At 50.7% G+C, this 13368-nt stretch overlaps 2 protein-coding genes across 2 annotated transcripts in view; one reads left to right on the forward strand and one right to left on the reverse strand.

The window, feature by feature from the left end:
- The window catches only part of COG4 (component of oligomeric golgi complex 4), a 371279-nt gene that overhangs the window by 66641 nt on the left and 291270 nt on the right, over nt 1-13368 (reverse strand). The window lies entirely within an intron of this gene.
- Nucleotides 1-13368, forward strand: part of CFDP1 (craniofacial development protein 1) — a 64334-nt gene that overhangs the window by 48746 nt on the left and 2220 nt on the right. The window contains exon 6 of the mRNA XM_082062731.1: nt 9228-9386. Within this exon, the coding sequence (XP_081918857.1) occupies nt 9228-9386 (159 nt within the window). The remainder of the gene's footprint in view (nt 1-9227; nt 9387-13368) is intronic.

Below are 13368 nucleotides of genomic sequence, written 5' to 3' on the forward strand. Positions count from 1 at the left end.
GCTGGAACACCAAAGCGTTGCCCTTTGGTGGGCTGTTGCTCACTGATGCTGGGAGGTGGGAGTGACGTGGTTTTTTCCCCGTGACAAATTTCTGTTCCCCACGAACTATATTTAGACACAAATACATTAAGCATTATCCGTGCCTGTGGCAAGCTCTGCTGCTGCCTGCAGCAGTCCTCCCCAGGGCAGCATCACACGTGCATTTAGTCTGTCACATCTGCCCTTGGCTCTCCCTGCTGATGGAAACCGCGTCATCTCAGCCAGGCTTGGATTGCTGGGCTGTAGCAGTCTGGCTGTCCTTGCCTGGCAGCACCTTTTGTCTCCATCTTAAACTCTTTTCCATGTAGACACTGGCTATAGGAAGGCAGACAGGTGTGTGGGAAGGAGAGCTATCGCTCTGGCTTCTTAAGAGGTTACACCTTCTCTTCCGTACGTGTCTCCCATCTTGCTTATCTTAACAATAGGTGTGCTTTGCGCTGTGATCCTGGATTAGCTCCTCAGCTCAGCAGAGCCCGTGTCAAAGACTTCCTACGAGTGGAGAGAAGCTGTGCGCATCGGTGTTCGTGTAGGGGTCTTCACCGTGAGACTGTCCTGAGGTCTCAGGAGGTTTGGGGTGATCTGAGAAACCAGCAAGGACCTGGGGCTGGGCTTAGCTCTTTGCATTTTGCTAGCTTGCATTTCAACAGCAGTGTTGGCAAAGCAGCTTGGGGTCAACTTGGGCTGGCAAGCCTGAACAAAAGCCTGAGAAGAGTTAACTCATGCCGTCGGCTCGAGTTAAAACCCACATTTCCTTGTTTGTCATAGCAAGTACTTCAGGCTGGCCCTGCTGCAGTCAGACCAACCACCTTCTGCAGGGGTCATTGTACTTTCACCAGGAGCTGCTGCTGCCAGTGAAGCCCTCTGTGCTGTAGATTAAAGTTTGCCTTGGTCTGTTGGCGGGTTTGCAGGCAGGATAATTGCATTTTGCCAGCGTACCTGCATCTCTTGCTGCCTTTAGCTGTAGCTGCCCACGCTGCATGCTCCATTGTGCCCCATGGCACCGCCAAATGGGTTTTGTCCCGGTCGTGGCCATGTTTCCACACTGGTTTGGTGTGTGTCACTCTTCAGAGTGCGAGAGGCTTTGTGATCCTAGTTGCAAAAATACGGGTTTATAACCCTGCCTCAGAGATCCCTGGACTATTTCAGGCAGGTTCTATGGCTCACTTCATATTTGCTTTAGGGGGTAAATGCTGAGTATCTGCTACTAGCTCAGCCAGCGGAGCATATGGACAGGCACCAGTATCTGAGCTGGCAGTGAGCTCCTTGGCAGCACTGCTGTCCAGACGGGATCATCACCAGCATCCACCCTTCCTTTTATCTTCATTTCCTTCTTCCTTGTTTTTTTTTCCCCCCACCTGGGATTTAACTGTTTGTTTGTATGGTGCTGGGGAGGCTTTCTCTTTTTTTGTGGGTTTGTTTGTTTGTTGTTGGGGGGAGGTTTGTTTGTTTTGTTTTGGTTTTAAATACCTCTTGCGACAGGCAGGGCTGAGAATGAGTTCTGCTACTCTCCACATCCAAGTGCCCATCTGAGAAATTATGCCAAGTGGGGAATAAAAAAAAGGCAGTTGGGCTTGGCCTGGGAGATTTTTCTGTCCCTGGTCAGTTATGGAGGGTTTGGGGTCTGAAGAGGAAGACCTCTTTTATAATATGGGGGAAGGTTCCTGCAAGTTGGCAATGCTGGGATCCATCATTCTGCTGCTGCCTGCTCTGTCCGGCTACAGCACCTTGACCTTGAGGAGCAGATGCCACCGTGCATGTGCCCGTCTTCCTCCCCACCAGCGTTTTTGCTCCTCTGTCAAGGAAGATGACTGGGAGAGGCTGGGAGTGAAGAGTAGAGCTGGCACATGGTCTCTGCATCCATCATCCTCGTACACTGTGTCACCCACCCATGCACATTTTTGTTTGAAGGGAGAACAGCAGGGCAGGTGATCCATGGTGCGCTGGTCAGGAGTCTTCTATTTTATTAAAATGAAAGTATTTACTGGCTGCATTGGTTTCCCAGCTGTGGTTAGTTTGTATGAGAACCATTTCCTGCCGTTAAGGAAACTATTCAGCTTTACAGCAGTTCATGGCGGGAGTAGATAGTACTATTTACACAATCTTGTGCTCTTCTCTTTGCTGAGCGGCAGAGCTTCTCACCTGCATCCCTACCATCAAAGTGCTTGGGTGACAGGAGCAGAGCTGCTGTCACTGCCCTGCCAGTCAGTGTCGCAGGATCCAGTGGGGAAGGGAGCTGGGCAGGGGAGCCAGGGCTTGATCAGAGAATCATGGAACAGCTGGGTTGGAAGGGACCTTCAAAGTTCATCCAGTGCCACCCCTGCCATGAGCAGGGACATCTTCACCAGCTCAGGTTGCTCAGAGCCCCGTCCAGCCTGGCCTGGGATGTCTCCAGGGATGGTTCATCCACCACCTCTCTGGCCAACCTGGGCCAGTGTTTCACCACCACCGTAAAAAATTTCTTCCTCATGTTCAGCCTGAATCTCCCTTCCTTTAGTTTAAGACCATCACCCCTTGTCTTATCCCAACAGGCCCTACTAAAAAGTCTGTCCCCATCTTTCTTATCAGCCCCTTTTAAGCATGGAAAGGCCACAATAAGGTCTCCATGGAGCCTTCTCTTCTCCAGGCTGAACAAGCCCAGCTCTCTCAGCCTGTCCTCCCAGCAGAGCTGTTCCAGCCTTGGATCATTTTTGATGGTGAACATGGTACTTTAAGGGCTGTGCGGCCTGAGATGCCACCTCTCTGCACTTGGTAGCATTTACTCATCAGCATCTTATTCCAATAGTGGGATCTGATGTGCTGCTCTGAGTTGCAGGGAGCCAGCAGGAAAGCAGTTTGTGTTAGAGCTTATGTTTGAGTTGGGTTCTTCTGCCTGAAGATTTGCAAAGCCGTTCAGCTGTGCTGAGAAACCTGCGAGTAGATATGTCCTTCTTGTCTTCTTGTGCCAGACAGCGTAAGTGCCCATGGCCATTGCAAGGGTCTCATCATCTAATGCACAATGAAGCTATCCATCCTGGTTCTGAACCTTGCTTGAGAGTGGATTTTTAGGTTGTAGGTGTAACCTGCCTTTTTTCATGGTAAATGGTGATGGTGGTTTCTTTGATAATCTGTGTACAAAGCCTGGGGCAGGAGATAGGGGTTCTTTTCTGGCCTTGGAAGATTTCTGTTGGTGAAATCACGTCATGGCTGTGAGTCCAGGTTTATTTCTGTGTAAAGAAAGGTTGCTCTGCACTGCCTCTAGGAGGGTCACGAGATGTTTTGGATGTATGCTGGGTGGTGATAGAGTGCTGAGCACCAAATTGTCTCTGCTCTGGGACGTGCAAAAGCCTGTGATAAGGTCGGAGAAGATGCCTTGCTCTATTGTCTTGTCTCCCCATCATGTAGCTGCAGGGTGTGCAGATGTCTTGGAAGAAACAACATAATCTAAAAAAATGTCCTTCTTGGTTCTAGTCTTGTCACAAGATCCTCATTGACAAAACAGGTTTTATTAGCCACTCTGTTTAAAAGGGGTCAGGGGCTGGATTTCACTAAGGAGGAGAAACAAACATCTCACTCATGATTTGTGTACATCATTGACTGTCCTCTAAGTGCATTTGCTCACATTATCTCCCCAAAATGTGACATAAGAAGAAGGGAGGCAGAAGAGTGTTAGGGTGTTAACTGAGCATTAGTAACATCCTACTTTGTGTTCAGTGTTTGCTTCTGACAAATTGAGCCCTTCTTAAAAGTGTTGATAGGAAACAGAAGTAGGACCTTCCCGCTACAGAAGCTGCTGTTACCCACACAAGGAGGATGACAGAAGGTGGATGGAGAAGCAGCGCAGGGTTTGCGGTCTGCACGCTCCCACAGAGCCAGCAGAAACAGAGCAGCAGAGGGTTTGTGATCCCCAGGGGTGGAGGTGAGGCTGGAACTGGGGACACTGCTGGCTCCTTGATCCACACGTGGGTGGGTGTCCTTTGGGCACCCTTCAGTCGTCGGGTCGGATAACATGAACTGTCACAGCCCCTCCTGCAGGCCGACCCTGCTGGTCCCTGCCTGCTTCTGGCCAGACGCTTGATCTTGTTTGGCCAACTGGTTCAGGTTCAGCTGCTAAATTGTCTCCGCTGGTATTTCACAAAGACGGGAGGTACTTTCCCCTGTGTTACTCTTCAACAGCTGCAGCATGGGTGTTGTGAGGCGGAGAGGCTGATTTGCAAAGACATCCGAGATCTTCTATGGTGAGGGAAACGTGAGAGCAAACAGGAGGAACGGCACAGAAGCACCAGCACAAAGCTCTGTCTTGGGGTAGCAGTAATCATCTGCGTGGATCGAGAAGGAAATAACTGGCTTGGCAGCGGCAGAGCAAACAGAAATATCAGTGAATCACAGGCTCGACATGAGTCAGTGCTGTCACACGGTTGTGAAAAGGCACACGTCATAGGAGGCCGTGTAAGGAGTTGCATGCTTTGCAAGGCATCTGAAGTATTCCCGGGGCCGGTAAAGCTATGGATGGAGCCTTTTCTTTCCCATTTTGGATGCTTCGTTTTGAGGAAGATGTGGGCCAATAGCAGAGAGTCCGGAGAGAACGGTGAGAGTGGTCAGAGGGCTGGAAACCATGAGGAATGAGAAAAGCTTGAGAGGACCCAGGATTGTTTAGTCTAGGAAAGAGCAAGCTGAGTCAGGGGGGAGGTGGATACGAAAAGCTTTCAAAGACATAAAAGGCTTCTGCGAAAAGTGAGGGAATAATCTGTTCTTAGTAGCTACTAGGAAGAAGATAAGTCATAAGCTGAGCAAGGAAGTTTAGTCATTGGGGAAAACTTACATAAGTGAAAGGTCAATGAAGTACTGAAACCTCTAGTGAGTGTGGGGTTGGTGTCAGGAGGCCTTTGGAGGACCTACCTTGGAACCCACCATCTCAGAACCCAGCTTGCTTTGCCTTTCAGGATGCACTATGAGTCCTTTGTAGCCCCGTTCTCCTATTGCTTGAAGATTATTTTCTAAAGCTTCTGATGAAGTTTGCCTCTTTGGAGGCAGGCACGCGTTTCCCAGATGCTGCTGACCTTCATGTGACAAGACAGCAGGGATTACGTGTGGCAGTGCCACTTCATTGCTGGTAGAACAGCAATTCTCCAAGGTGCTGATGGGGCTGCAGGCTCACACTGAGACGGGAGGAAACCTTGTTGTTGAGGACAGGAGCACAGAACACGTTTGCCTATGGTGGGACAGCAAGGGAGCCCTTGGCTGGCTGTTTGTCCCTGTGTGTGACAGTGACAACCAAGGTCCTTGTCCTGAAGACACCAGATGGATCCAGGGGAATCCCCCCTGCCAAGGCAGAGCCTGCCAGCACGCTTATTTGCTGGTTCAGGGACTGATTTGGGCTGCGCTTTCTAATTGTGAAAAGAACGTGTCTTTTGTGTCCTAAATAGGCGATTGTCCTGATTCTCATCCCCAGGATCCATTATGTCTTAGCAAATTACTTTCTCTCTTTTAAATGCCTTAGTGATTAAAGATGCCACAGCAGATACCCTTAATGAGTACAAAAAGGGTAATAATTCCTCTTGTTGGCACTGAATGCAATTAATCAGGCCCCTTTACTTGCTTTTTTTAAACAGATGAGGCGTTTAAGGCCAAGCAAGTTTTTAATTGGACTTTAATGTCTCTCGTTTACTTCATTTTGGCACAAGCATAGGAATTCCCACCCCCAGGTTTGCTGTTTGATTTGTTCAGGGTGATGAAAGGCTCAGCAGCAGACTCAAACACGTCCCTCAGCCCGTGGCGGCTCCGCCTCGCTGCCTGGCCCACGCTGGTCCTGCTGCAGCAGCTCAGGATTGTCCAGGCAGGAGCAGAACCGGATCATCCAGCCCAGGGCCCACCTCCAGCATGGGCTGACACCAGGTATGAGCAGTATTTTGGGAGTAGTCATCAACACAAGGGTGCGACATAGCCTGCACCGTTTTGTTAGGTTCCATTGCCTTGAAGGGACTTCCAAGCGTTCTAGCGGCTATTTGGAAGCCCTTGCTGGAGGTCCGTGTTCATAACCTAGACTCTGTAGCTTCAAACGTGGGGTGAGTTGTAACTTTTAAGGGATATTTCTGAGATCCATGGCCAAGAGGAGATACAAAGGCCTTGAGCACTGTTACACATGGATGTGTGCAGGTAGAGGTGTATTTATGGATGTATTTATGCCAGGAATTCCCATGGGAGAAAAAATGCTTGATAACCAACCTTCGCTTATCCTGCAGCCCCTGTTCCCTGCTGTGAAGACGACACCGCCTCTCCTACCTCTGGCCACGAACCATCTCGCCTTTGGTTCCCTTTGCTCATGGATACCCTCCCCAGTGGTTTGGGGACAGCAGTTACCTGTCAGCGTGTCCCAGTCTGTGTTTCGTGCAGGGACATGTGCCACAGCCCAGCCGAGCCCGTTGGCCCCTGTCCCAGCTCAGCTCTTCCCGCCGGCAGCTGACAGCACCAGGTTCAGCCAAAAAGCCGCCAGTCCCGGCATGTGCCAGCCTGCCTCCAAGCCTGCCTGTCGCTCTGTGGGGCAGGCACACCTCTAACACCTCAGAGAGATCCTGAAATAGCTTCAAGTGGGTTTTTGAGGTGCGTGCCGTGTCTTTTGGAGAGTCGGGCCTCTCTCTAGTACAGTGGTTGTCAGTCCAGGGATGCCGGTGAGCTGTGAGTGCCCTTGGACAGGTGAGATGGCTCTTACCGCATCAGGGTTCTTTGCCTCAAAAACCATTTAGAAGCCACATAGGGACAAGAGACAACACCCTCCATTTCTGCATCCCTGCTTCTCCCACTTCAAAGGTACGCAGAACCATAAGCACAAGTGAGTCTGGGAAGTTAAATGTATTCAGAGAAATGTGTTATTGAATACCTTGTGTTAATTTAAACACCTTCTGCTTGCCAGGCTGAGGGGAGAGGACCGTTGCCAGCCTGATCAGCCATAGCCCTTCCCTAGGTCTGTCTCAGAGCATCTTTAAATCCCTTGCTGAAACCCAAGGCCTCCCAGTGCAGGGTATGGAGCTGCCGTGCACGAGCACCAAGCTCTGCCTTCCAGGCGGCCACTCAGCAGGGACTGCCACAGGGGATGCTTGCCCAATATTGTGTTTGGTTTTGTCTTCTTACTTGTCCCTACCTCCTCTCTTTCTCCCCCTTGCAACTTGAACGTGCATCTGATACTGGTTTTGGTGGTTGTGCAAGGCCCACATGTAGCCCTGGATAGCCAGATGTGGGAAACAATCTCTCTGGTTTTATCTTGTGCTGAGAACATCTTTGCACATTTTACCCCCTTGCACCACTTTGCTGCTACCTGCAGATAAGGATACTTGGAGCCATCCTGTCTTGAAAAATAAGGGAGAATTGGAGGCTGAGCGAGGATCAAGGTTTTGTTGCATGGTCGTGATGTGAGGGCTGTAGACGTCTTGATGAGACATTCAGGGATAAAGGTGAATAAAAGAGCATCCAGCTTGCTCTGTGTGCCTGCAGAGTGAGAAGTGTGGGCTGCTGGCACGTTCTCCGGCAGTGGGCAGGGACTGAACAAAATAAGAAGGCCAGGTCCAAGGATATTTCAGCTCCTCTGGCTGGGCACTATGAGGAGGGGCAGGCAGCTTTGTCCTGTGGCTATGGAGCCTGACAAGATGCCCTTAATCCAGCGTTTGTAGCCCAAATATATCTATGTCAGGAAGCTGCAAGCCCAAGTGACCATGACCAGCCGTTGTTGCATTGAGAATCTTCTGGCTAAGGCTTACAAAGATCTCATTTTCTTTGCTTTAATCCCGTATAAACTGCAGAATTATTTTCCTTTAGAGGCTTGCAAATTATGGAAGCACAAACCATGCTAATGGTCCGATAAGGACAACTTTGGATGGGTTCCCAAGAACAGCTACCCCTGGGCAGGTCGTGCTTGCAGAGAAGTGATGGAGAGCAGCCTGCCATGCTCACCTGGCTGCCCTCCTTGGGCCCCCCAACCCAAATTCCTCCGTCTCTCAGGAACGAGAATCATTTCCTCTCCAGCTTCTTGCAGAGGCAAGAGCTCTGCAGACCTGAAGTTATCTCTGGAATGTGTGTAAACACCGAGTTCAATGGGATGCTGTTTGCCCCCCTCTCCTGGGGAAGGTTAAGAAGGGGTTAATACGAGTTTGTTTTACGGGTTCTTAGCCCTGAGAATTGTCTTCCTCGGAGGGCAACCCGGCTGACCCGAGTCCCTGTGTGTGCCTTTCCCAACATAAAGGGAAGATTCAGGGGCCCCACCGCACGGGTGGGATTTTGGTTTTCTAAGAACAAGGAGATGAAAGACCAAGGTGGTTTTCTTGCTGAACAGGGACCTGGGAGCTGGCGTGGGATCACGGTGCACACACACTGGGACTCAACGTGTCGCGTGATGGTGTCACTAACATGATTTAGGCAATCCTTGGGAAGAAACAAATTTGCAATCAGAAGCGTGAGGGTTAAACGCAGCTCTGGTGCCCCCATCTTCAAAGACTTGAATTGTAAGCAGGGGGACAAGACCTTAGAAATGATGTGTGGGCTTGGACAAAATGTGTTTCATTGAGAGTCATAAAGAGCTGTATCTCTTAACAAAAAAAAAAAAAGATCAGATGTAAGTTCGTTATGGTGTATGTTACTAATGAGACCTGCCTGGGCACCAAAGTACTCTTAGGTTTAGAATAAGCAGTGGCAACCAGAACCTAAAGCTAGACGAAATCAAGTTGAAAACGGGCATGTTGATACCAACGAAATGGTTAATTCCTGGATGTGTTGTCAGCGCTGGTGACGCACTGAGGCTGGATCCTTTCCAGAAAACAACACTTTAAACTGAAGACAAAGAACCGGCTTAGCACGGAGGTGATCAGTGGAATGGCTTGGCCTGGTGTATACAAGGGGTCAAACTAGATGATTTAATGATCTCTCTTGGCCTGAAAGCTTTCTGTTCTCTTCAGAAGATAAATGAAAAAGCCCTTTCACAAAAAGCGAGCACTTGAGATATGTGTGTAATGAGCTCTGCTGCTTCCCGGGGAACGGCGGAGCGGGATCCGCAGGCAGTGTGACCTTGCTGCCTGCGGGCTGCCTGAACTTGGTGGCCATCTGCTCGGTGGCTCACCACCATCAAGGCCACCACTCTCACGCGTGACTTTTCTCAGCTGTTTTTAATTGCAGACCGGTGCTGTCTTCCTGCATTTAAGTAACATTTGCTCCCTTCTCTCCATCAGGCTGAAGAGGCCAAGCGGTATGAGCAGCCTCCTGGGGAAGATCGGCGCCAAAAAGCAGAAGATGAGCACACTGGAGAAATCTAAACTGGACTGGGAGAACTTCAAGGAGGAGGAGGGGATTGTGGAAGAGCTGGCGATCCATAACCGAGGGAAAGACGGGTAAGAGGGCCTTTGCCTGGCAGTCCAGCATTTCCCACCACTTCCTATATATGCAGGAACCTCTCGCTTGCTAGCGAGTTCAGCAAACCCATGGGATTTCTTAAGGCTTTGTTCTAGGGAGACCTAAAGCCAGTAGCTGCTCTAGGTATCACAAGGAGACAAGTAAGCCTGCAAGCACCTATCACTCCCTGCTAACAAACTTGTGAGTTCTTCAAGTCAGGCTGAAGGCGTCTGGCTGTGCTTTATCTTCTCTTCTGCTAGTGACACAGAGGCAGCGGGAACTGGTCTAAGGCAGCACTCCCATGAGGAAGCACAATTGCCCTTGCCCTGTTTTCTTTTTTTTTCTCCTAAAAAAAAAGAAAAAAGTCTTTTATTGAGAGGTCTGGTTTTTGTTCTGTTCTTCAAATGACACTTTCCAGCTGCATCCTTCCTCCCTCCTCCTGCGTAAAGATGTATGCAAACCTAGAACAGCTGGCAAGGTGCATTAAAGATTATGGCAGCACTGGGCATTGATTGTGTGCATCAAGCAGTGTTCACTCCAATGAAGTTAATGGAGATATCGTAAAAGTAAATGGCAATGCTGTAAATAAAACAGAAAGTTAATAACATACACTGCAGGAAAGGATAATAAGATCAGAAGCGGTGTTTCCACTACAAGTGCTTTGCTAAGCTCTGGAAAAACATAACCGGCTTACTGGACAGCTCATAAAATGTATTTTTATTGTAAGCTGTTCTTTGACTCTACAGGAAACATTCAGAGCCTCTGCATTCCAGCAGATTGGATTTTGTATTTCAAATAGGTCTTTTATAACTGTTGGTGTTTTCCAGTTTACTCTTGCACCCTTCCACAACACCCCTTCTCCATCAGATCTGCCCTAATCTGTTTCTGGACACTGTAGGAGTGCTAGAGGGGGCAGATGTTCCTCCGAGTTCTCTGAAATCCAAGGAGGTGAACAATTTACATCGTGTACAGGTGTGACAGAGCACACATGCACCAGCTCATCACCAGTGCTGTCTGTGGCACAGTGAATGTCACAGTCAGAGTCCTGTACGCAAGGGTCTCCATTGAAAAACAGAGCCAAGGCAGAGCCAGGCTGTGTGCCAGGCAGAGGAGGAAGAGGAGGGTCAGCTTCTCCCATGAAGCTCCATCAGGAGCTGCAGGCTGCTTTGGGAGAACCCATCTCCAGGGAAGGGTCCTCTTTCTGTCTGCTGCACCTGGCTGGTTTGTCCTGACGGGATGTGAAGTGAAAATGTGCCCCATGCAGATGTCCTGAGTGGCTGCCATGTGCAATAATGGCTTTGGGCCTTTGCCTCTCCAGACTGGGCTGGTGATGGTAATACCACCATTGAAAGCTGGACCATCTCCTGACAATTGCTGGGACACGCTGTTTCTTTTCACAGTTGGTAGAATCAGCCTGAATCAGGGTCCGTCACTCTTAGCTGGACTGTACGCACCCCAGACAGGCTGGGACAACCCCCGCGCTAGTGTTTTGTGGCATCTCTTGTTTGTTCAAATCCAGTATGTCGACCTGTCTTGGTCAGTGCTGTTTCTCACCCTGTACAAGCAGGACAGCTCTCTCTTCACGCCTGGCAGACCTTTTCAGAGATGCTAACGTAATGGTCCTTGAAGGCTGAAGAAGGGATCAGCACATGGAAAATATGAGCAAAGCAGAGCAGCGATTTTAAGAGCACATCTCTAAGCCTGGACTGCTTTGGGTTTTGCTGCCTGTCACATCCAGGCTAGAAAATCTGCTGGGCTACTGGCAAGTGATTTTTTTCATTAAACCAAATGAGGAACGGGATACCGTGATATCATTAGACACTCCTTACAAATCTGTTTGTGCTAGTCAGGCATGTAATGTGAGGGGATCAGTCGAGTATCTGCTCACTGGGAATTACATCCATAGAATCACAGAATCATTTGGTTGGAAAAGACCCTCAAGATCATCAAGTACAACTATAATGTAACTCAAGCACTAAACCATGTCCCTAAGAACCTCATCTACACGTCTTTTAAACCCCTCCAGGGATGGTGACTCCACCACTTCCCTGGGCAGCCTGTTCCACTGCTTCACACGTAAAGGAGGGGCGAAAGGAGGAGCACCGATGGATGCGCAGCACTCTGCATTTCTGCTTGCAGGCCAGCTCTGCTCCTTTAATAATGCAGACTCTGCTCACCCTTCAGTGGGCAATCATTTACACTTCTCCATAAAAACCATAACGAGCGGTTGTTAACCCTTCAACCCAGGCAGCGGGGAGCGGGGCACTGCCTTTATTCCTGGTGCCAACGTGCGTTAGAAACCTCTGATCCCTGCCTGTCCTGCTTTGTAATTATAAACGCCTGACAAGGAAAGCCACAACCCACTCCTGGAAGCGTCTGCCCCACACCTGCCCGCGCCCCACAGAGACCGTCCCTGCATGTCTTGAAGAAGGCAGGAGGTGTTTCTTTTTGCTCAGAAGGGAAGGCAGGCTGAATTTGTCTTTTTTTTTTGTGATAACCTTACAGAAGTCGGTGTTTACAGCTGAGAGTTCCTAGTGCCTTGGACCTCCCCAGCCCTTTTCCAGCAGCAACTTGTGCTTGGTGGCTGGCTGCGTAATGGGGCACAGCACCTTTCTGCTGCTGATGCCGGTGATCAGCCCGCTGCAGCCTGGCCCCGGGATGCCAGGGGCAGAGGGGACACGTGCTGCCCTGTGGCTCTGTCTACCCTCGCCTCTGATTTCCTTCCCCTTGTATCACCATCCCCAGACGATGATTTGTGTTTTCCCAGCAGCAGGATCTGGGCTTGTGCAGCCTGGCCACGTCAGATCCTGAGGGCCTGTCCTGGATTTGACAGGAGGGACTGAAGTAAGGAGCAGAGGCAGCTCTGCCCTTTGCTGTTGATCCCTCTGGTGTGCTTTATAAATGGAAATGTGTAGCAGCCTTTTAATTGGGCCACCTTTGTAGGGCAGACCCAGTGGGGGAGCAGCCCCGCTCCGGGTGCATGGTGACTGATGGTGACTGGCAGGGGACAGGCAGTGCTGATGAAACCCTCCCCTGGGCAGTTTGCAGCTGCCCTCGTTAGCAGAAACAGCCTCTTCTCCCAACAAATTCCTCTTCCTCTGCCGTGGATCACAGCTGCCCTGTTTCCACGCAGGCTGGTAATTTACAGGAAGGTATTGATTCAGGTAGCAAAGGTTATTTAGACAAGCACAAGACGGGTGTTTGTGCCACGCTCATGCACTTTGCACTGATGTTTGGCAGCACTTTGCTGCCGGCTCTGCAGAGCCAAGCTGGGAACCAGAGGTGGGGCTCAAGCACAGGTTTTGGGGTGCAGGGGGGCTTGCGCTGACCCTGCAGACCCGCTGCTTCCCCGCTTGTGTCCGTCAGCACCTCCAGCCTCCACGTGCACCTGTACAATCCGGCCGGGCTTGTTTCTGGGCTGTGGGCCCTATAAACCCCGGAGTGTGCACAGGTAGTGCCTTGTGGGGTCTGCGCTGGTCCCTGCGGCGCTTTTCCGGGGCCAGCCAAGGACAATGCCATGGGGTAACATCACAGTTCCTGTTCCATGCAGAGCCCCTGGCTGCGGTGGTGAGACCGCATTCCTGGCTCATGATCCGTATCGATCCCCAGGAGCCAGTCCCTGCCTGCCAGAGAGGCACAGCCGCCACGGAGAAGGAGGAAAGGGCCGAAGGAGCTTCAAATTCAGTAGCTTGGGCTGCTGCCGCCCATGCAGTTGGGGTGTTCCCAGGTTACCAGTGTTAACCCCTGTCCCTCGCCTTCCCAGCTGTGGTTGCGGTTGGTGTTCAGCAGCACAGGGGGAGGAAAACCCCACGCCCAGCAATATGACAGACTGTAACGTACAACGTGACCCCGCAGCTTCCTTCCCGTGGCCTCTCTGAGCCCGGTCGCAGGAGCCTGCTCGCAGGAACGAAGGGAAACGACACTCCCCTGCCTGCCTTTCCTGAGCCGGCGTGGGGAGGGGGCCTCAGTGCACAGCCCCCC

Source organism: Streptopelia decaocto, assembly GCF_964273445.1.
Source record: "Streptopelia decaocto genome assembly, chromosome: 11".
In the NCBI taxonomy this organism is placed as follows: Eukaryota; Metazoa; Chordata; class Aves; order Columbiformes; family Columbidae; genus Streptopelia; species Streptopelia decaocto.